This window comes from Podarcis liolepis (assembly GCF_965112155.1).
Source record: "Podarcis liolepis genome assembly, chromosome: 2".
Lineage (NCBI taxonomy): Eukaryota > Metazoa > Chordata > Lepidosauria > Squamata > Lacertidae > Podarcis > Podarcis liolepis.
This window is the reverse complement of record NC_139555.1, coordinates 121,754,140-121,776,072: the sequence shown is the minus strand read 5'-3', so window position 1 is coordinate 121,776,072 and position 21,933 is coordinate 121,754,140. Positions and strand designations below refer to the sequence as shown.

At 50.0% G+C, this 21,933-nt stretch overlaps 2 protein-coding genes and 1 long non-coding RNA gene across 5 annotated transcripts in view; 2 read left to right on the top strand and 1 right to left on the bottom strand.

The window, feature by feature from the left end:
* LOC310702041 overlaps window positions 1-21,933 on the bottom strand; it is a 257,327-nt gene that overhangs the window by 190,833 nt on the left and 44,561 nt on the right. The gene's annotated exons all lie outside the window — the stretch shown is intronic.
* The window catches only part of LOC310701705 (H-2 class I histocompatibility antigen, Q9 alpha chain-like), a gene marked incomplete at its 5' end in the record, with an annotated part of 167,789 nt that overhangs the window by 123,475 nt on the left and 22,381 nt on the right, over window positions 1-21,933 (top strand). The window lies entirely within an intron of this gene.
* LOC310701765 (major histocompatibility complex class I-related gene protein-like) overlaps window positions 1-21,933 on the top strand; it is a 66,539-nt gene that overhangs the window by 35,284 nt on the left and 9,322 nt on the right. The window contains exons 1-2 of one of the 2 annotated variants that reach the window (XM_083493113.1): window positions 5,889-6,043; window positions 11,828-12,103. In XM_083493113.1, the coding sequence (XP_083349239.1) occupies window positions 5,965-6,043; window positions 11,828-12,103 (355 nt within the window). In that variant the 5' untranslated portion in view covers window positions 5,889-5,964. Of the gene's footprint in view, window positions 1-5,888; window positions 6,044-11,827; window positions 12,104-21,933 lie in introns of those variants that run through there. The other variant, XM_083493114.1, reaches the window with a different exon arrangement.

The window sequence follows — 21,933 nt, the reverse complement described above, 5'->3', positions numbered from 1 at the left end:
CCTGTCCGTCGTGTCATGGAGCACCATCAAAAGACTGGTACCCAGAGTGTCCAAAAGGCAACTCGACTCTCACCGCGTACACCTGAGAGACTACCAGGGAAACGACATTCCCGTGGTAGGCGTTGGCCGGTTCCGGATCGCCTTCAAGGATTTTTCGGGCCTGCTCCGGTTGGTGGTGGTCGAAGGTCAGCGGCCAAGCCTCCTAGGGCTAGACTGGTTTGATGCCCTCGGCCTGGAAGTCACCGGCATCAACTGCATCTCTAACGCAGAGACTGAGGGTCTGGTCAAAGACTTTGCCGAGGTTTTTGACGGCACCTTGGGACAATATACTGGTACGCCCATCTCCTTTAGCCTTGATCCACAAGTCGCCCCCATCAAGCTAAAGCCACGCCGGGTTCCCTTTGCTCTCAAGGCTAAGGTGGACGAACAACTGGACAAACTGATCGCCCAAGGAGTTTTGTTTTTTTTTTTTTAAATAATTTTTTATTGCTTTTTTCCAAGGTAAGATACATCTTCAATAACACACCAAAAGCAGTTTTACAGAAAGAAGAAAAGATTATAAAAGAAAATTCACCTTTCCAAATTAATGTTCATAATCAACTGGACTTCCCCAAGTCTTCCATCCCCTGCTTTCTTTCAATAAAATTAAACAGCAATTTGAAATCTTATTTTGTGTGTTTTTGTGGTTTCATTTAAATATATAGTCAATGATCTATACTTTTTAAGTTCATAACTTAGTTTCCCTCCTTTACCAATCTCAATGCTGAAGCATGTTTTTCCCAAAAGGCTTAGCAAATTCTCAACATTCGTATAACTTATAATGTTTTTGTAAATAGTCCTTAAATTTTTTCCAGTCCTCTTCCACTGTCTCTTCTCCCAGATCTCGGATTCTGCCGGTCATTTCAGCTAATTCCATGTAGTCCATCAGCTGCGAATGCCATTCTTCCAGCGTGGGTAGCTCCTGTGCCTTTGATCGCCCAAGGAGTTTTGGAGCCCGTTGACCACGCAAAGTGGGAAACCCCCATCGTCACGCCTGTCAAGCCAGATGGGTCGGTGAGAATCTGCGCTGACTACAAGTGCACGATCAACAAGGCACTTCAGCAGCACGCTTATCCGGTTCCTGTTGTCCAACACCTGTTGCATTCCCTGGGTGAGGGTAAGGTCTTCGCTAAGCTGGACCTTGCCCAAGCCTATCAACAACTGCCAGTCGATGATGCCACTGCTGAAGCCCAGACGATCGTCACCCACCGGGGGGCATTCCGTTGCCGCCGGTTGCAGTTCGGGGTGAGTGTGGCTCCTGGCATCTTCCAAAGCCTTATGGAGCGTCTCCTGCAAGGGCTTCCGGGCATGGTACCATATTTTGATGACGTCTTGGTGTCTGCAGACTCACACCAGCAGCTGTTCGAGCGCCTCCGTGCCGTGCTGACCAGGTTCCAGGAGGCCGGGCTCAAGGTAAAGAGGGAGAAGTGCCTGATTGCCGTTCCACAGGTAGAGTTCCTGGGCTATCTTATCGATGCCTCCGGCCTTCATCCAACCACATCCAAGATCCGCGCTATCCAGCAGGCCCCCACCCCAAAGAACAAAACGGAGTTGCAGGCATTCCTGGGGCTGCTGAACTTTTATAACATGTTCCTGCCCCACAAAGCCACAGTGGCTGAGCCTCTTCACCGACTTAGCACTAAGACGCCTTGGGCCTGGGGTCATCGAGAGACGGCGGCCTTCAACGCGGTCAAGGCTCTCCTTTCTTCAGACAGTGTGCTGGTACAGTACAGTGAATCCAGGCCGCTGGTCCTTGCCTGCGACGCCTCACCTTTTGGCATCGGTGCTGTCCTTAGTCACCGTTTTCCAGATGGAAGAGAAGCACCGCTCGCCTACTTTTCCAGGACACTATCTCCGACGGAACGGAATTACAGCCAGCTCGACAAGGAGGCATTGGCACTTGTGGCTGGAGTGAAGAGGTTCCATGAATACCTCTATGGCAGGACTTTTGACCTCATCACTGACCACAAGCCACTCCTGGGCCTCCTCGCCGGTGATCGTCCAACTCCACCGGTCCTCTCACCACGCATGCTGCGATGGACTGTTTTCCTGGCTGCCTACCACTACCGGCTCATCCATCGCCCGGGGAAATCGATGGGCCATGCCGACGCCCTCAGCCGTTGCCCTCTTCCAGCATTTGTGGAAGACCCGGCTCCAGCTTCATCGCTCCTTCTGATTGAGGATCTTCCGGCAGCGCCTGTATCGGCTGCCACTGTGGCCTCCGCGTCTGCCCAGGATCGCACCATCAGCCGGGTGCTCAACTGGGTGTGGAGGGGGTGGCCACAAGGGCCTTTTGCATCGGAGTTCCAGCCCTTCGCAACCAGACAACATGAACTCTCAGCTCATCGCGGCTGTCTGCTGTGGGGAGACCGCGTCGTGATTCCCCAGGGACTCCGTCAGCGCGTCCTGGAGGCTCTGCACGTTGGCCACCCGGGAATTGTCAAAATGAAGGTGTTGGCTCGGTGTTACGTCTGGTGGCCTAATATGGACGATGCCATCACTGCCTGGGTGTCCGCCTGTCAAGTGTGCCAAGAGTCAAGGCCTGCACCACCGGCAGCTAAGGGACACACCTGGGAGACGCCAAAGACACCCTGGTCGAGGGTGCACATCGATCTGGCTGGCCCCTTTCACGGCCGGACCTTTATGGTAGTGGTGGACGCCTATTCCAAATGGCTGGAGGTCGCCCTGATGCCCTCCACCACTACCGAAGCTGTCATCCGGGTGCTGCGAGGCCTGTTTGCAACGCATGGGTGTCCTGATGTCCTTGTCTCTGACAACGGACCGCAATTCACGTCAGGCACGTTTGAGTGGTATCTTTTGGGACTGGGCATCCGCCATGCCCTAACGGCACCTTTTCATCCATCCAGCAACGGGCAAGCGGAAAGAATGGTGCGCTCGACAAAAGAGGCACTGGCGCGCCTGGACCGGGGAGACTGGCATGAGCGGGTCGCCGAATACTTGTTCGTGCAACACATCACCCCTCATGCGGCCACAGGGAGGAGTCCTGCTGAACTGCTTATGGGCCGCCGCCTCAGGTCACCGCTCGACCGGCTACACCCAGACTTTGCCGTGGCTGAACCCCCAGGCTGTGCCAACGCACCACGGTCATTTGTCCCAGGAAACCAGGTCTTTGCCCGGAACTATGTGGGGGACATCCCTTGGGTGCCAGCCACAGTAGTGGGAGTCACTGGACCTCGCTCGTACCAGGTGGCACTCGAAGACGGACGTTTGTGGCGACGGCACATAGACCAGCTTAGGCGCAGGGTTGGCGACTTGGACACTACCGAGGTGCCCCCAACTGCGCTTGCGGCTCCAGAAGAGACATGTACAGATGGCGAGGCCCCACCTACACCTCCCTCGCAAACTGCCAGCGTGGAGCCGAACCAAGCCGTCTCAGAACAGACTCAGACCACTCCACTTGCGGAGGCTCCACCCACAGCAGCGGATCCAGGGGAGTTGGTTCCAACGCCACCTAGGGTCGCACCACAGCCTCAGCGAGAACTGTGTGGCCCTCCGGACTTGGCTACCAGTCCCCGGCGGTCTGGCAGAGTTTCCAAGCGCCCAACTTATTTAAAGGACTATGTTGTTGGACAGGTATCACTGTTGGTCTAAGTATGGGAAATGTAACCGATATGCTTTTGTGCCTAATTGAACCATTACGCGTAGTGCTGTATATAAGGAAACCATTACGATTGTAACTAACGCCTTATCTCGGTGGGGAGGGGTGTTATGTAGTGTAGTTTCACCCTGGGCCAACAGGGGGATACTGTATATAGTTTTCACTCAGGTCTGTAGATAGTTTTCACTCAGGTCCGCGGCAGTTATTTTAGGCGGGAACTCTGGGCTGTTGTGGTTACAATGTTGACAGCCGGCTGCCTATAAATACAGGCCGGCTGAGCTGTTCGCAGTCAGTTCTATTCCAGCTTACCTTAATAAAGAGCTACTTGAAGAAATCGCTGTGCCGGCTGCTATGTCAACCCACTACCTAACTAGGGGAGCAGAAGGAGCCTCAAGCCACTGAGGACTTTCTAAAGTAATACTAGCCCTTTGAATTGAACTCAGAACCAGACAAACAGGCAGAGGGTCTTTTGGCCCTGGTGAGATTTGGTCAAATGAGCTGTGACAGTGAAAATCCTCTCAGGTTTATCTTGTAGCAGCTGAAGCATCCCTACTGTATTGGGAAAAACAACATATATTGCAATAATCCTGTCAGGAGGTGAGCAGAGCATGGATCCTTGTGGGCAGACTATCCCTGTCCAGAAAAACTGGATGGAGCAGGTGAAAAGTGAAGCATAAGACGTCCCTGAGGTGACTGAGCCCATTGAGTCTCAAAAGTGGGTCCAGGAGAGCCCCCCTCAAAACAGCCAGCCTCCTTCTTCACAGGGGCTTCTTTGGTTATACTAGTGAGGGTGCTTAGGTGACATCTATGGCCATCATCTCACCAAGATAGTTCAACTATGGAGCCCTCCATTAGATTTCAACCTTGGCTGGATCCAGGAATTAGAAGGGACTCAGGCATCCTGCAGACTAACCTTACCCCATAAACTCACAATAATATTTTGGCGTTATAGAAGGGGAAATGAGGATGATAGAGCTTGGGAAAAGAAGAATTCCCAAATAATTCTTCACCTTCCGACTTCACAGCCCCCCCCCCCTTAAATCCAAAGCTTCCTTGTACCTGGGCAAGGAGCGGCCATTACTTCTCTCTCTCCTGATTTCTTGGAAAAGGCAGCGGCTTCTGTGTGTGTCCCATGCTTAGCTCAGGTTTCAACGTTCAGGCTTCTGGCAGTGGGATGTGGGCCAAGCACTCTCTGGGCCAAGCGTCCAGCCTGGGCTCAGGGCCTTCCAGAAGAGGCTTGGCAGCCGCTGGGTCTTGCTGGCTGTGCAAAGGGGGCCTCCCTGACCCCCAACTCCCCTGGGCCTGCAGGATTAAGAGGGTCCCAGGCAGGGGGAGAGAAACTCATGTTGGGGCCAGTAAATGAGAGAAGGAAGCAGAGATACGTGGAGATATAAAATGCCCCTTTAAAAAGCACATGGAGAAAGGAAATTGTGGCAAACTGGTGGGCTCTGGCTTGACCCTGTGCTGATAGCAAACGTGTTTGTCAGCCTCCCAGCACCTACTTCTCTGTGTGGTCATACGCACGGGCTCTCTCTCTCTGTTTTGACTTCAACCCTGAGTTTCAGCTCTAGTTGCAAACCTGAGCATTTCTTTACAAGGCACACAGTTAACCGCTGGAACCCCCTGCCACTAGATGGAGGGACACAGGAGAAAAGCCGGGCTGCTGGATCACCCCAAAGGGGCCCATCGAGTGCAGTATGGCGGTCTCCCAGTGGCCACCCAGATGCCCCAGTAAGGAAGCATGCAAGGAGGACGGAAGAGGGACACCCAGCGAGTGGGACGCTAATGCATTTACTGCCTCTGACAGTGGAGGAAGAAGGGAGCCATCTTTGAAGCCATGCAAGGGCTTCTTAAAAACAGGACCCAGGAGGCTGCCTTGCACTGACTCAGCCCACGAGTCCACCTCGCTAGGGATCTCACAGCCCCTCTCCCCAGTTTCAGAGGGGGGGCATTCCCAGACCCCCCTGGAGATGCGGGGACTGAACCTGGGGTCCTGCCCTGGCAACCCCCCTCCGCCCTCCCTGCAGGGCAGGACAGGAAGAGCTGCCGGGGGGGCAGAGGGAGGGAGGGAGGGAGGGAGGCGGCGATTCCCGGCGAGGTGCTGCAATCATTTTTCTTTCCCTCTCCAGCCTCGCTCCCAAACTTGCGCCTCGGGTTCTGCCTGGCGACCGGTGCCGCCATCTGCGCTCCGATTTCTGATTGGCGAAATATTTTCCCCTCGCCCAATCCCTGGTTCCGCAGGCGGGGCAGAGAGCGGGTCTCAGAGTCGGAGGGAGGAGGAAAGGGGAGCTTCGTTTTGGGGGGAGATGGGGGTCCTCCTCCTCCGCTGCCCCCCCCTGATCCTGTGGACGGCTGCCCACCTGCTGCTGCTCCTGGACTGCGCAGGTAAGGACTCTGCTCTGGGGCGGGGGGAGAAAATCATTTCCACTCAGCTTTGGGGCGGGGGGGGGGGACTGGACACATGAGACTTTGTGAATTGCATTTCGTGGGCACTGAAAGGGGCGATCGGGGAGTTTTTTGTCCGAAGTGGAGCCGGATCCCTTCCCAAACATCTGTTTCCCAGACTTGGCTTGTTTTGTATTCCGCCCGGGGCAGGGGCCGCTTCACTCCTGGGCTCGTAAGCTCAATCAAAGAATTAAACAAAGCTTGAAGGTGTTGGCAGGATTAATGGGGGGGGGGAGTGACTCGCCTGTCGTCCCCCCCCCCCCGCAGCTTCGTGTTGACTCTGGTTTGTGTGTGTGTGTGTGGGTGTGTGTGAGACAGAGACAGACAGACAGAGTACAGGTCCTTCCTTTTCTATTTTTTACCTTCCCTCTTCTAACCCTCTAACCCTCAGCCGCTCTGAAAACTCAGCTAAACACTCTGGAGACCAGCCTGGGGGTGGGAGCTGGACGGGTGTAGAGCTGACTTCATTGCGGGGGTGTGTGTCTGAAAAAGGGGTCCCCACCCGCAATTCCCAGTGTTGTTTTGCTCAGGAGTTCCCTTTCACAGCCACATTCATAATCAGGCTCTCCTGCTTTACAATTGTAACTCCCCCCCAAAAAACCCTTCCTGTTGCCTGTCAAAAATGTAGATTTTGTAAATTACGCAGGGGGCTCCTCTGTGCCATTTCTGTACTGCCCCTTTCACTACGTTTTGCACACTGTGTATCTGAAGAAGTGTGCATGCACACAAAAGCTTATACCCAGAACAAACTTAGCTGGTCTCTAAGGTGCTACTGTATAGCCTTATTAATCCATGGGTCGGAATAATTGTTGCACCCGAGCAGAGACAAAACAACACCAGGGGGTTAATCCAGAGAAAGAGCGTTTTATTCTGCCATCCGGGGGGGGGGGGCAGAAGGCACCTGTGTGATTCAGTTCACAAAAGACAGGCCGCGCCGAAAACATTTTACAAGCAGGTTTTATCCTTTTTTCAAACCCCTTTTTTTTCTCTCCCCCTTCACAGATTCTTACATAGAAATGTTGCTTTTCGTTCTCTGGCTCTGTTCCCGGAAGTATGTTGCAAATCAATGTACCAGGACAAGGTTAGGTTGGATCTGGGAAGCGAAAGCTTTACTGTTCTCAGCTCTGAGTTGTTACAGCGTTTTTGTTACAGAGAGGACTGCTTAGCTCATGCTTTTTGTCTTAGAGGAAAATGCAGTTTTTAAAATGCGTACTCCGAGGCCTGGCTGGGGGGGGGGGAGATTCACAAACAGTTTTTAGGGCTTTCTGGGGTAACCCTAACTGTACCCCTTCAACTGGACATTTTTTTTTTATTTCAACTGCGTCAGACCAACAGGGCTACCTACTTGAATCTTTATTGTAAATAATTATTGTGGTTCTCTAATGGAAAATGGTGTGAATATAATACTGTCTTTAGTTTAAAAGTTGCTTGTTGCATAAAAATTCTCAATGTAACTTAAAAGCTTTAAGAACTAAAGAGTAAGACCTGTTATTTCTCTCTTGAACCCTCTTGATATGGGGGGCTGCCCCCTCACTGTGCTACAGGGCTGGCCAAAGGGTGGTGGCTCTTTGTCTCCCGACCACTGAGCAGAACTGCCTGTGTTGCTTAGCCAGATGCCACAACCAGAGGCAGCCTTGCTCTGAGCTCTTGTGGTTTGAAGTGGGGGGAGCCCCTGCCCTGGGAGGGCTGGCCTTGGAAGTGGATCCCATTTGATCTTGCCTGAAAGGAAACCAAACCGACCATCACGGCGTATGTAATTCAAGCAAACTCATCTTGCAGGTTTTCGCTTCCTTGAACTTTGTTTTCCACAGTGGATCTCCCTCAGAAGGTGGAAGATTCTCCTTCCTTGGAGATTTGTTAGCAGAGGTTGTATGGCCATGTGCCATGGATGCTGCAGTTGAGATGCCAGCATCGCAGGGGGGTTGGACCCTCAGAGTCCTGTCTATGGTTTTTAATTTAGTTTCCTAGTTGTTTTGAGATGAGTCACTGGCCAAATTAAAACAGGCTTCTTCCTCCTTGAGGGTGAAGTTGTCCAAAGTGCATTCGACACAATTTTCACAGGGTCCTCAAGGACCACCTCTTTCTCTATGAATCTACCCGGACTCTGAGATCATCTTCTGAGACCCTCATTCCTCTGCTGCCTCCTCTGGAGGGCGGAGGGTGACAGCAATGTGAGAACAGGGCCTTCTCTGCAGTGGCTCCCCATCTGGAAGGCTCTCATAGAATCATAGAATCCTAGAGTTGGAAGAGACCACAAGGGCCATCGAGTCCAACCCCCTGCCAAGCAGGAAACACCATCAGAGCACTCCTGACATATGGTTGTCAAGCCTCTGCTTAAAGACCTCCAGAGAAGGAGACTCCACCACACTCCTGGGCAGCAGATTCCACTGTCAAACAGCTCTTACTTCCCCAGGGAAGTTTGCCTGGCACCTTCATTATACACCTGTTGGACTAAGTCAGGCAAAAACATTCCCTTTTAACCAGGCCTTTGATTGATATCCTTTTAAAAGTGTGGGGTTTTTTTGGGGGGGGTTGGCTTTTTTATTATTGTATATTTTGTGGTTTTGTATTCTGATTTTGTTCTGTCAGCCGCCCTGAGACCTCCAGGTATAGGGCGGTATTTTCTTTAAAGTCTTCATTGACATCCAGTTTTGGTGAGCTTTAGAAGAAGAAGAAGATAGGGCGGTATATAAATTCAATATATAATAATAATTATACGTCCCATTTCTGCTACCTGAGGCAAAACAGGAATAGCCCCCTCTTCCCCTTTTAGCACTGTGCCCCTCTACCTTCCGCCAGGGAAATGCCCCACACAGATTTTATGATCAGCTCCCTCCCTCCCCAAGTCTTTGTGAGCTGTTTCTGTGGGTCTTGGATAATCTCTAGGCAGAGAATGGGACAGGTGTTGGAAGGAAGGCCTCGTCTTTACACCCAAATCTGTGAGGCCTTTCTTGGTACTGACAGAGTCATCTTTTAAAATTGAGTTTATATCCCCACCTTCCTCCCAAAGGAGCCCAGGGTGGGAATTAAGGGGCTGCAGCTGTCTTGGGGGGCCCTCTCTGTACCCTGCACAACGGTGGCCCTAGAGAAGTACCATGGAGCTTTGGCATTTTCCTCCTGCGCAAAGGAGGCACACAGCCCCCTTAGTACACATTGACTGTGACTTGGGAAGAGGGTTAAGGAGTGTGGGGAGTGAGCAGAAACAGCAGAATCTGATGATGGACGTCAACAAAAGTTAATTGCTTCTGATGGGGATCTGCTGTGGAGACTCATTAGGCCCCCTGGTGGCCAGAGCTCTGTCCCCCTTCCTGTGTTCGATCTCGTGAAGGGGCAGGTGGGGGGAAAGGGGATGTGGGGCCACATGTTGAGACCTGACCCCAAAGTTGCATTTGCCCTCCTGCCCCTGTGGGGAACCCGCTCTGTAGGTGGCAGCTCAGACCATTGAAAGATTGCAACACTGAACCATTGAAACACCGATTATCAAAAAAGGGATCCAGGAAGGATCTTGGAAATTAAAGGCCAATTAACTTGACATCTGTCCCTGGAAAACGGGTGGAAAGTGCAGGAAACTGGAATGCATTTAACTTGAAGGACTTCAGCTGTATGCTGGAATCACACCAATTATATATGCAGAAGGCAGAGAGCTCTTTTTCTGCAAGGTTTCCCAGTACTGAAAGAGCTTTGCAGCCCTCTGCCTTGCATAGGGCTGGTTCTCATAGGATCTTGTGGGGCTCTCCTGAGTTCCCAGGAGATCTTGCCAAAGCCTCCCAGAGCCCAGAAAGCAAGACCCAGATCAGACCTGTTCAGTGCATGGCTCCAGAAGGTCAGATGGTGGGGCGGCTCCATGGAGTGGCTTCCCTAGGCCCGTTTCTGCAGATATGAGCCATCCCAGTCAGGGCAGACAACTCTGAGCTACCTGGACCGGTGTTCTGACCCAGGAGGAGGCAGCTTCCTGTTCTCCCAATATATGGATTTTGCTTAGTCTGGTCTCCCCTCCATCCACTTCCAGACCTGAGCCTGCTTAGCTTCCGTTCGGTGCCTGCATCCTGAGCCTTCAGACCATGTTGTGGGAGCTCTCATCAGCCTGGCGCTTGCAAGTGGGGGGCAATTCCTGCCCCCTTGGCAAAGGGGGGGGGCTGGCCTCTGTCTCCCCACACGGAGCCTCAGCAGAGACATGCAGAGATTTAGTGCTGCCTGGCAGAGCTTTTTCTCGCCCTCTGCTCCATGGGCTAATGTTTGTTTGTTTGTTTTTTGAAGTTGATCCATTTATTTTATAGATGAGACTACATACAAGGGTCTCTTATGAGCTCCTGATTCATAGATGTCGGAATCGAGTCTCTTTACTCTTTTTCTCCCTGACATACAATTGACTTACAGTGGTGCCTCGCAAGACGAAATTAATCCGTTCCGCGAGTCTCTTCGTCTAGCAGTTTTTTCGTCTTGCGAAGCAACCCTATTAGTGGATTAGCGCTATTAGCGGTTTAGCGGCTATTAAAGGCTTAGCGGCTAAAAGGCTATTAGCGGCTTAGAAAAAGGGGGGAGCGAAAAAAATCGCAAGACTCGCAAGACTTTTTCGTCTAGCGAAGCAAGCCCATAGGGAAATTCGTCTTGCGAAGCGCATCAAAAAACGGAAAACCCTTTCGTCTAGCGGGTTTTTCGTCTTGCGAGGCATTCGTCTTGCAGGGCACCACTGTATTCTTCATCACACACGGAGTTGGTTCATATACGGGATGTCGAGCTGAATTCCCTTCAGTTCCATCCTTCAGCAAGATTGTCAGCCTCATTCTTTCAGTAGAATCTTGATTATTGGCAATGAGGAAAGGTAAAAAGAAGTCAAGTTGACGTAACATAATTTATGAGAGATGCAAGCACAGGCCAAAAGACAAGAATGCTCAGCAAGCCCACCACCTCTGGACAGGCTATGTATTGAAACACTAGCTGCATTTGGACATAACACACTAAGCTGTGGGTTCATGCATCCCCCTCCTCTCTTTGCATGTGGCTACAAGGAGGCGATTGGAAGCATGTGTTTTCACTTTCAACTAACATTGTGTTAGGTCTGAACTGAGATAAACTGTAGTTAGTTTTACCTATAGTGTGTCTGATCATGCTAATTTCAAACCACAGTTTATAATCCTGGCTTGGTAGGACAAACTCCCCCAAAGCCTGATAAACTTTGGATCTCCTAATTTATTTATTTATTTTCCTTTTTTTTTTATTCATTTTATAACACAACTTAACAACAGAAACAGAAAAACAGAAAATACAAACAAACTCTTGTCTTATCCTTTTTTCCCCTAAACATTGTTAGGTGAGCTTCCCCAAGTCCCCTGTATCTGATTTTCATTTTACCTCATCTTTAACAGTTTACATATATCATAATTTTTAACCATTTTTTTAATCACACTTACTTTTACCATAAAAATCTTCACATTTTATCCCTTACAAGTAATACTATTTTAAAAGACACTATGTTCTACTTCTAACCCTGCAGCCTATATCCACTTCCATTAGCATATTTTTTCAAATATTCTTTAAACTTCTTCCAATCGTCTTCCACCGTCTCATCTCTCTGGTCTCGGAGTCTCCCAGTCAGTTCGGCAAGTTCCATATAGTCCATGGATCTCCTAATTTAGGGCTGATGCCTGCGATACAGCAGGATTAGGCTGCCGCCTTCATCTGCAGGACCCCTAACTCTCTGCCCCCTTTTTTTCTCCTTTCCAGGCTCCACTTCTCACTCCCTGCGCTACTTCTACACAGCCGTGTCTGAGCCTGGCCAGGGGCTGCCCCAGTTCATTACTGTGGGGTACGTGGATGACCAGCAAATTGATCAGTATGACAGTGACACCAAGGAGATGCTGCCTCGCGTCCCCTGGATAAGGAAGGTGGAAAAGGAGGATCCTCAGTACTGGAACACGGAGACTCAGAACATGCAGGGCACTGAGCTGGTGTTCAGGGGGAACCTGGAAATTGCAATGAATCGCTACAACCAGAGCGGAGGTGAGTGGAAGGCAGGAGAGAAACAGAGTCACACTCCCCCCCTAATGTTTTCTCCAGGGGCCAGAATTGCAGGGCGGGGGCTGCTGGGAGGAAAGGAAATGGAGGGTGGGAGTCTCCATCAGGGCAGAGGCATCTCCCCTTCCCTTAATGAAGGTTTTATGGGGGGCAGGGATGGTGTGGGGGGACAGAGAACGAGACTTGGAGGGCAAAGACACCCCCCCCCCAGTGTGACACTCTCTGGACCTGCACATCCTACCAAGGAAATGTCTCCACTGCCTGCCTTTCCTTCCATGCTAGGCTTGGCTTAGGCCTTCTGAGGTGGAAATCTGTCTAGTTCATTTTCCTCTGGGAGGGGAAGAGAAGGATGGGGATCCTGAGGCTGAGACAAGCAAGCCTTGAGTTCTGGTCCTGCCTAAGGAGAAGCCAGCTGCCCAGACAGAGGTGCTGATTGGCTGACCCTTCTGACCATCACCAAGCCCCTCCCAAAATGGACTGGGCTTTGGGGGTCAGAGTAGCAAATACATGGTTAAAATAATAGGCATGGTGGGCAGCTGAAGTGGGGGGGGGGGTAGACAAGAGCCCCCACGGCTCCCACTCCTCCAGTACTTACTTTATTCTCTTAACGGTCTACACTTAGTGAAGAATAGCTGGACCTTTAGAAAGGCCTTTCACCCCCTTTGTCCAGTTATGACGATTTCTGCCACACTCCCCCCCCCTCCCTCATCCAGCCTTGGAACTGTTACAACACGAATCATTTAAACTTAGTAAAATCTGGTAGACATCCGCCAAAAGCCTCTTGGCACACATTTTTGTTTTTATACCTTTCTTCTGAAATGTCAAAATTCTTTTAAGACGTTAGTTGTGTGAAAGGAGCCAGCATTCTGGAAGGGTGGGAGGAGGCATTTGTGTCTAGCCCCAAAGTTGAGTGACTCCCCCCTCCAATTGCAATTTTGGAGCAGAACCTCAGAAGTGGGAGCCTCTGCTGGGTCAGGAGGGAGATCTCTCTACGATTTTGCACCCTTACCTTCCAGGCTTCTATACTTCCACGCTACATAAGCAGGCTCCCTGCTTCAGGACTTTAGCCCTGCCCCTGACAGCACCACAGGTGTCCCAGCACTTCAAACAATAACTGCAGTGGAGGGGTAGAAAGGTGGGTGAGATTGACAGATGTCAGCTTCAGCCTCCTGCCCCCTTTGGCCCATGGGGGCAATCCTGATCAGGATCTGGCCCTGAAGCCAAAAGAGATTCCCCACCTGGGACACAGAATAATGGAGGTGGAAGGAGCCTTGCCCAAGGGGTCAGCCTGAGTGTGTCCAGAGCCCTCTGGGGCCTTCGTTGGCCTTGTCAGGCTTGCAAGGAAGAAACCCAGGGGGTCAGCTGAGACCAAGCCAGCGCTGCAATGGGCAGGTCTGCTTTTCTTGCCGTGGGATCAGGCCTGGCCTTGCCTTGCAGGCTTCCTCTTGGGCTCCTGGGAATTCTGCTTCTCCCCCTTTTAAAAATGGGGATCGGGTCCCTCCTGAGCCCCTGCACCTATCCATGGAAAATGCCCCATAAATGTCACCAAGGGGCGTCTTCGGTTCCTGATGCAGATAATTTCTTGCAATTGCTTAACTCAGAAAATCCCAAACAAGTGAGATGCCACTTCAAAGGTGCCACGGACAGCCCTGGAAATGTTATCTGATTCTATTTAAAAACAATGTTGAAGGTATAGGTGTATCGGGATTGATCCCACTTAACATCTTGAGGAAACGGGAGGGGAGTGAGCTTCATTCATAAAATGAGGGAGAAAGCAATTTATGCTGAAGAAGCAATGAGACAGAGCAACTTCCCTCCAAGCAAAAGCTCCATATCCAAACCAGCTGGTGGGGTTTGTGGTTTGGTTTGTTGTTTGCATAGGCCAACCACAAACCATTGTTTCAGTGCATAAAAAGAACTATATCACCTTGGGACATGGTCTTGTAGAAGATTCTTCTTCTTCTTCTTCAATATGTTGAGTAGTTCTAGAGGGAGGACTCCAAACTAGCACTGTTACAATAATTCTACTTCCCAGAGGGAGCAATTTCCCTTCTCCTCCCCCTGCACACCTTTCTGGGGCTTCTCCCCCCCCCCCCAGCTGATTTGTGGGGAAGGAGATGGGGAGAAAGCCCCAGTTGTGTAAGTAAGACTTGGTTTTTAGACTAGCTGTGTTAGCTGAATCCAGCCCAGGAAAGCAGGATTTCTGTTGAGAGAGGCTTCTGTAATGCAAGGCATTCTATACCCAAACTCAATTCAGCTGTAAGCCAAATGCTCCTGAGATGAAAGGGGAAGCCTAAATCAGAAGTGAGAGCAACCTGGTATCCTCTGGGACAGCCTCTCCTCCATTGCTGAGCTCCCTCAGGCTCCCCGGAAAAACAAAGAGCAGCAGAACTCTGTGCATGGCCAGGAGCAACCATTGCCATTTCCCATCCTGTCTTGGGGTGCCTGACGTAGCTTCTCTCCATGGTTTTGTTGTGGGAAATCAAAATGGCTGTCTGCTGACCCTGCTGGCTGGCCTAGAGGAGACAGGGCTGGGGTCCTCAGCACCCGTGGGCCCTGCCAGGGGTCTGGGGTCTCAGCGGGTGCCGGGTGATGCCACCTGCCAAGTGAAAACACCAGATCAATGCTTCAGATACTGGAATTGAAGAGCAGATTTAAAAGTCACAAGCATTAGCATATATAAGAACATCTCACAGTTATGTGGTCTGAATGAGAGCAGAATAATCTATATTTCCCTTTAAACCAGTTGTGACTGAAGTAGCAGAGGTCAAAATTTATCCATGGCACCTCTTTCCACAGCAATAAACTGGATGTACCACTGTATATCACAGCCTTTCATTTAGAAACTGTAATAATAATAATAATAATAATAATAATAATAATAATAATAATAATAATAATAATATAGCATGATGGGGGGAAAGATGGTGATAGTGATACAACACTGGTGAGAAAATCACATTAAAATCTTAAAATGCTACCTACAAGAGCGAAATAAGCGAATTAGTTGATCTGAAGACGTTAACTGCAGGAAAATCCAGAGAGTTTACATTCAGCCTATACAATAATGACCCCAGAATAGGCACAGCCATTGTAAGGGACATCGGTATTCAGACCAGGAATGTAAAAATCAGGCAGCAAAGTTTCTTAAAGAAAAAGTTTTTATTTGGATTTTTGTCAGACAAAAAGCAAATAGGGTGCATTCAGGAAAATGAAGAATGCCCACCCCTCCTTAGGGGCAGTTAACTTATATACCTTTCTGCAAAGCATAGTTCAGCCCCTTGGCATCCCTTTAGCCAATGATTGACAATTTCCTATGGTCATTGATACATATTCATTAAAGCTCAACCAATGAATAAATTTGGTGGTGGCCTTTCGGTTCCAAGTTGCCTATTCCACTAGGTGGTGCTACTGGCTTATAATCTACTTAACCTCTTTACTAGTTCCAGGAAGTGCCCCTGAACCCCCCGCTTCCAAGAAATGTCCTTGTGGTTTAGCAACTTCACACCTAAGCGTTATATCTGGAGCCTGGCGGTCAGCAAACATCCTGCTACTTGCCTTTGTCAGGGGTCGTTTCTCAGAAATGGCTTAACCTCAACTGGCAAACTTCCTGCAGGGGCAAGCTAGCTGCACCCACAAGCTTGCATGCTTGCTGTTTGCAAGGCAAGAGAGAGAAAAATACTTTTAGCTGCTTGCATTTATGAAATGGCTTTTAGAGGTTAAACCTGGCTCTGGCCTGACTCTCAACTGGTCATCCTGACCTTCACCCCTCCATTCCCCCCTTTCCATCATGAAAATGCTGACCGGTCACGGTTCTCCATTTTCGCTTGATGGACCTATAGGTACAATATCATAGAGAGCCAGGAAATGTACACTCCTGTGGATACACGGGCCTCCCTCTATGACCCTGTCAAGTCTTCAAATATGGTGCTGGGGAACCACGTAGGTGGTGTTCAGAATCTCGACCTCGCACGCATACCCAGCACTCAGACCTGTTCAGGCTCTTGGCCACAGCCGTGGTCATGTTCAGGAAGGTGTTCTCCCTCCACCCGGTGGCCATCTGAGAGGTGAGAACCATCAGGAGGCAGGGTATGATCCACATCCTGATTCGAGGAATGTTCGGTGGCCCAGAACAAAGAACTGTACCACCAACACAGAAATACCACAAAAAGGGTAATACCACAGGCCAAAGGGATGGGGGCCCACGAAGGCCAGGTCATGTGGGCCTCTAACTCCTGGCCCTACTGAGGCGTGAACAGCGTCTACACACAAAACATTCCCACTCTACACAGGGAAAAGTGGCCGCCTGGCACTGATACACTGTTAGGCCTCGGGAGCTATAGGGATGGCAATAGACTCTGTAAAGTTCAAAGGCTGGTCCTACTGGGTAGCGGTCACCTACGTGGTCTCTGACCAGGGCCTATGGAGGCTGAAGCCTGGGGTGGTAACCCTTATGCAGCCACAAGAATACCCTACCACATTCAAGGGTATTAGATGTGGAGTTACCAGGCCAGGTATTCTTCTGGGATTATGGGATTCTCGAGCCACCACGACAACCACAGGTGGGGCTGCAGGATTTACCGGCACTTGTTCAGCAATTTCAATGCGCACCTGGTTCAGGCTCCCTCCCCTGCAATATTTGCATTAAGATAGGCTCCGTCCCATGCAACACCTGGATTAAGATTAGGACCTGGTCTACCAGATGGGGTTGGTACAGTGCTCTACCCCCTGAGTGACAGTTGGTTACCCCCCCACAACAGCAAGAGCGGTCCAGAACTCGATAGATTTCGACCGTCTCTGCAACTTCCCGTAGGAGCAGTACCCATGTGCGCTGGACAGTGGTGTGGAAGAGAAGCCACAGTGGGGTAGTGGGATGTTTCAATACGGCAACCTCATCAAAGCCCTGTTCCCAATAACCAATGAGCACGCCATTTCTTACCACTGGCAAGACGAACCAGTCATAGCAGAGGTCCGCAGGCCAATAGGGTTGGTATGGCTCAGTGGGGTCAGGACAATAGGACATAGAGCAAATCAATACAGAACATAATAGAGAAAAGGGGAAAGTCCTTGTGAAAGTCCTTGTGATGATCAGTCGCAGGATCACGTTGCCCGTGGCCCCAACGCACTCCCGGTGGCGTCGGACGCAGGGGTGATGATCAGACGCGTGTGATGCACCCAGGGAATCACGTCAGCTACTCTCACCGCAGTTGGGATGGAGAGGAGGACGGTATACGGGCCTCGCCACTTAGGGATGAGGGGGTTGCGCTTCCACGCTGTCACCCGGCTGGAACTGGTGGACCGGCTCAGCGAGACTGCACAGTGTAGGCTCGAGGTAGTACCTGGAAAGGGAAGCAAACACACACGGGGACAGGAATTGCACTTGTTCCTGAGTGATGTGATCTCCCACCCGCCCCAAACTGGCAGGGATGTCTCGGACGAAAGGGGTTGGTCTGCCATACAAAAGTTCAAAGGGTGATAGTCTTAGTCTCTTGGTTGGAGCGCTCCGAATCCGAAACAAGGCAATGGGCAGGACATCTATCCAGTGTAGTCCTGTCTCCTGGGTCAACTTGGCCAAGTGGGTCTTCAAGGTGCGATTCATACACTCAGGTTTTCCCAAACTCTGGGGTCTGTAGGCTGCGTGTAGCCTCCAGTTTATCTGCAGCGCCTTGCACACTTCTTGTACAACTTTATCAATGAAGGCAGGGCCATTGTCACTGCCAATACTTCTGGGGAGGCCAAATCGGGGTATGAGTTCATGTAACAGTTTCTTGGACACTTCACGGGCCTTCTCTGTCCTAGTGGGGTACGCCTCTGTCCAGCCCGTCAGCGTGAAGACAAACACAAGCAGGTATTTGATACCCCTAGCTGGAGGCAATTCAGTGAAGTCCACAATCAGGCTTTCCATAGGGGTAAAGCCCACGTGTTGTACACCCGGTGGGGGAAGGTGGCCTTGTCTGGGGGTGTTCTTGGCGCACAGGACACACCCCTGGGATATAGCAGCAACTAGTTGAGAAAGGTTAGTGATATAGAAAAGTCTCCCAAGGTGTGCTCTGGCAGCTGGACCCCCTAGATGAGTGGACTTGTGGTAATTCTTCACAATCACGGTAGCCAGATGTTGGGGCACAAAAACACGGTTTTCTGGTAGACGGAACCATCCCTCCTGGAGTGTTGCTCCTTCCTGGCGTGCCCACTGTTGCTCCTCCGGTGTGTAGCGTGGTTCCACATCGTCTGGAGTGAGTTGTGGGATGAGGGCTGCGTTGAGTGCTGGTGGAGGTTTCAAAACTGCTTCACGAGCTGCGTTGTCTGCCTTCCGGTTGCTCCTAGTGACCATGTCCCGGCCTCTCCCATGGCCTTTGCAGTGCATCACGGCAATCTCTTCGGGACCCCATACTGCTTCCAGTAACGTCTCAACTTCTGGACGTTAGCCTTGCATCCAGCTGCCAATTGCAGGGCAATGCCTTTTGCTGTTGGACTTCGCCTCAGAGCACAAACAACTCTTGGAGACTTTGGCTTTCTTAGAGCTCTTGGAACGGCTTGCCTGGTTTGCCTGGCTTGCACCCCCACTTCTGGGTGCTCTGCTGCCTGAAGAACAACTTGTAACTGCCTTCCTCTTCCCAGTTCTCAGCCGCTCTCCAGCCCACAGTCCATCACACAGATTTATTGAAGCGTAGAAACAGCTTCCCAAAACAGCCTCAGCCCCCTCTGGGCTTGGTACTTTTTCTGGGCATCCTCTAGCCCCCTCTGGGCTTTCTGGGCGTCCTACAGCCCAGCCCCCTCTGGTCTGGCTGCCACTGTGGCCTGACATGCTGTCTTCAGTTCCTGCCATGCGACCCAGGGCTTCCTCCCTTGGAGTATTGGCAACAGCCAAGAATCAAGGCTGGCCCTTAAAATGGCTAGGACCCTTTGGTCTCTCTAGACCATCAGGCACGTCTGTTTCACAAGCTTCCACTGTGCCTGCAGACTTCTCAATGGGTTGGGCAAAGCCTGTTTCGGGATCAGGATTCTGCAAAAGCCTGCTGCTCCACAACTTTAAGCTTGTCTTTTAGGGATATCACAATCTCTGCCTTTTCTTGCAGTGACTTTTTGACAATTTCTAGATGGTCAGTATGTTCAGCAAATTGTCTGGATAAATTAGCTAAATCTTCATCCTTTTTTTGCATTTTGTAAAGTTAGCTGGTTGTGTGAATCTTTCACTGATTTCAGCTCATTCACAAAACTTTGTTCTTTGTTTTTCTTTTAATTTTAGTAACTTGTTCAATTTCTCCTTTACAGAGATATGTTCATCGACCTGGGATTTAAGATGGTCTGTTCCTCCTTACATTCTATTTCTGTTTCTTGCAATTTTTAGCTGATTTACTTATTTGTTCTTTAAGCAATTTAATTTGTGACTCACACTCCATGAGTTTGTTGTTTTAAGTAACATCACAAGTATTGATTGTAGAATGAAGATCTTTAACTGTTTGGCTAGTCTCTTTGTTTTGCCTAACAAATTCTTCATTCTCTTTTGTTTTACTAGCGTTTTCATTTATTTATTTATTTATTTCCCCCCCCTCAGCCAGTTCTGATTTTATTGCACTTAACTGTTCAGAAAGTTCTGAAAAGCTTTCTGCCTCCACTGTTCACACCTTTGGTTTGTAGATCTTTCAGTAACTGGACTTCCCTTTCAGCCTTAGACAACACTATTTCCCTGTCTTGCATTTCATACTCTTTGCACTTGATCTGCCATTTCAGAATATTAATCTGCTCAGAATACACATTTGTATTTGAAATAATAGCAGAAATTTCTTTGTCTTTCTCAGCTAAAACCTCTCTGAGGTTGTCAAATTCTCTTCCATGCCTCTGGAGGTCTTGAATTAGTTGAGACCTCTCTTCTAAATGACTTGTGTTTAATCTATTAAGTCCTTCATTTGTCTGCTCAAGATCCTGTTACATTAATTCTATAGCAGCATCCTGTTTCATGCTCTTTTCTTTTATTTTCCTCTGTTAATGCAGTAATAACTGCTTACTGTTCTGTAACCTCTTCTCCATAAACACTGCACTTCTTCTGGACATCTTCCCTCTCCAAAACCTGACATGAAGGAGTGACTTTGCAATGTTCAGTCCTGCATTTCTTCAACCAGGGGGGGGGGGTTGTCATCTACCACCTTCAGCCAGTTGTCTATATAGGGGATCTGGTCAGGATGTCCCCCCTGGTCTATGCCATAGTCTCCACTGAATCCTTTCTTGAAGTTGTTTAACATGCATTCAAGGGGAATTACTGGACCTTTCAAGCCTTTCGAGCCTCCCCCCTCCCATTTTCAGTATGGCCCTGTACAGCGTCCCCACACCAAACACTCACACATTCATTTCGCAAGGAATACTTATTACTACGACCCCAGGGGAATGCCCCGGGGTAACACACATACATACACAAAATGCCTCTCTCGCCAGACGTTGTACCATATACTAACCACCCTGTGCCCCCCTTTCTCTCCTTCCTAATACCAAAGCGTGGGTGGTTGTCAGGAGTCAACCCTTCTCCTTAATGCCACTATCCACGCTGGAGATTTGGAAGCCAGGAGGTCCGTTGGCCCTCCGCCGTCTCTGCCCAGAGGGCAAGGGAGCTGCCTCCTGGTCTCTGAGGACACTTAAAGTCCTTCTGATCCGAGTCACGGCACCAGAAATGTAAGGGACATCGGTATTCAGACCAGGAATGTAAAAATCAGGCAGCAAAGTTTCTTAAAGAAAAAGTTTTTATTTGGATTTTTGTCAGACAAAAAGCAAATAGGGTGCATTCAGGAAAATGAAGAATGCCCACCCCTCCTTAGGGGCAGTTAACTTATATACCTTTCTGCAAAGCATAGTTCAGCCCCTTGGCATCCCTTTAGCCAATGATTGACAATTTCCTATGGTCATTGATACATATTCATTAAAGCTCAACCAATGAATAAATTTGGTGGTGGCCTTTCGGTTCCAAGTTGCCTATTCCACTAGGTGGCGCTACTGGCTAATAATCTACTTAACCTCTTTACTAGTTCCAGGAAGTGCCCCTGAACCCCCCGCTTCCAAGAAATGTCCTTGTGGTTTAGCAACTTCACACCTAAGCGTTATATCTGGAGCCTGGCGGTCAGCAAACATCCTGCTACTTGCCTTTGTCAGGGGTCGTTTCTCAGAAATGGCTTAACCTCAACTGGCAAACTTCCTGCAGGGGCAAGCTAGCTGCACCCACAAGCTTGCATGCTTGCTGTTTGCAAGGCAAGAGAGAGAAAAATACTTTTAGCTGCTTGCATTTATGAAATGGCTTTTAGAGGTTAAACCTGGCTCTGGCCTGACTCTCAACTGGTCATCCTGACCTTCACCCCTCCATTATGAGTCTCTCCCTTCTATGAAACTTCTTCCCTCTGCCTCCTCATCCTCCCCACTGCCCTGGAGAACTGGGGGTGGGGGACGGCCGGGGTCTGCAGTGCTGGAGACGACAGGAAGGAAGGATGGTGTCCCTATTCCATATTCCATAGGGAGATGGGGGCCCCCACAGGGATGCCGGCTGTCAGCCCCCCTTTCTCCTTCGAGCCTTTCAGAATCCATCAGGTTGTCTGGACTGCTCACTCCACCTTCTGGGGGGCTGACAGAGAACGGGGCCCCACATCTGGCGGTTGCTCTTCTTTAAAACCTGCCTCACCCCTTGGAACTGACTGCCAGGAAAGAGTCCCTCAAGAAGAGAGTTCAGAAATGGGCTAGTCCCAGTGTGTGGGCAGCCAGGATCACAAACATTTTTTACTTTATTTTATTTCACGATTGTAACTGCTCGATCCTCTGCATGTTTACTTGGAAGTAAG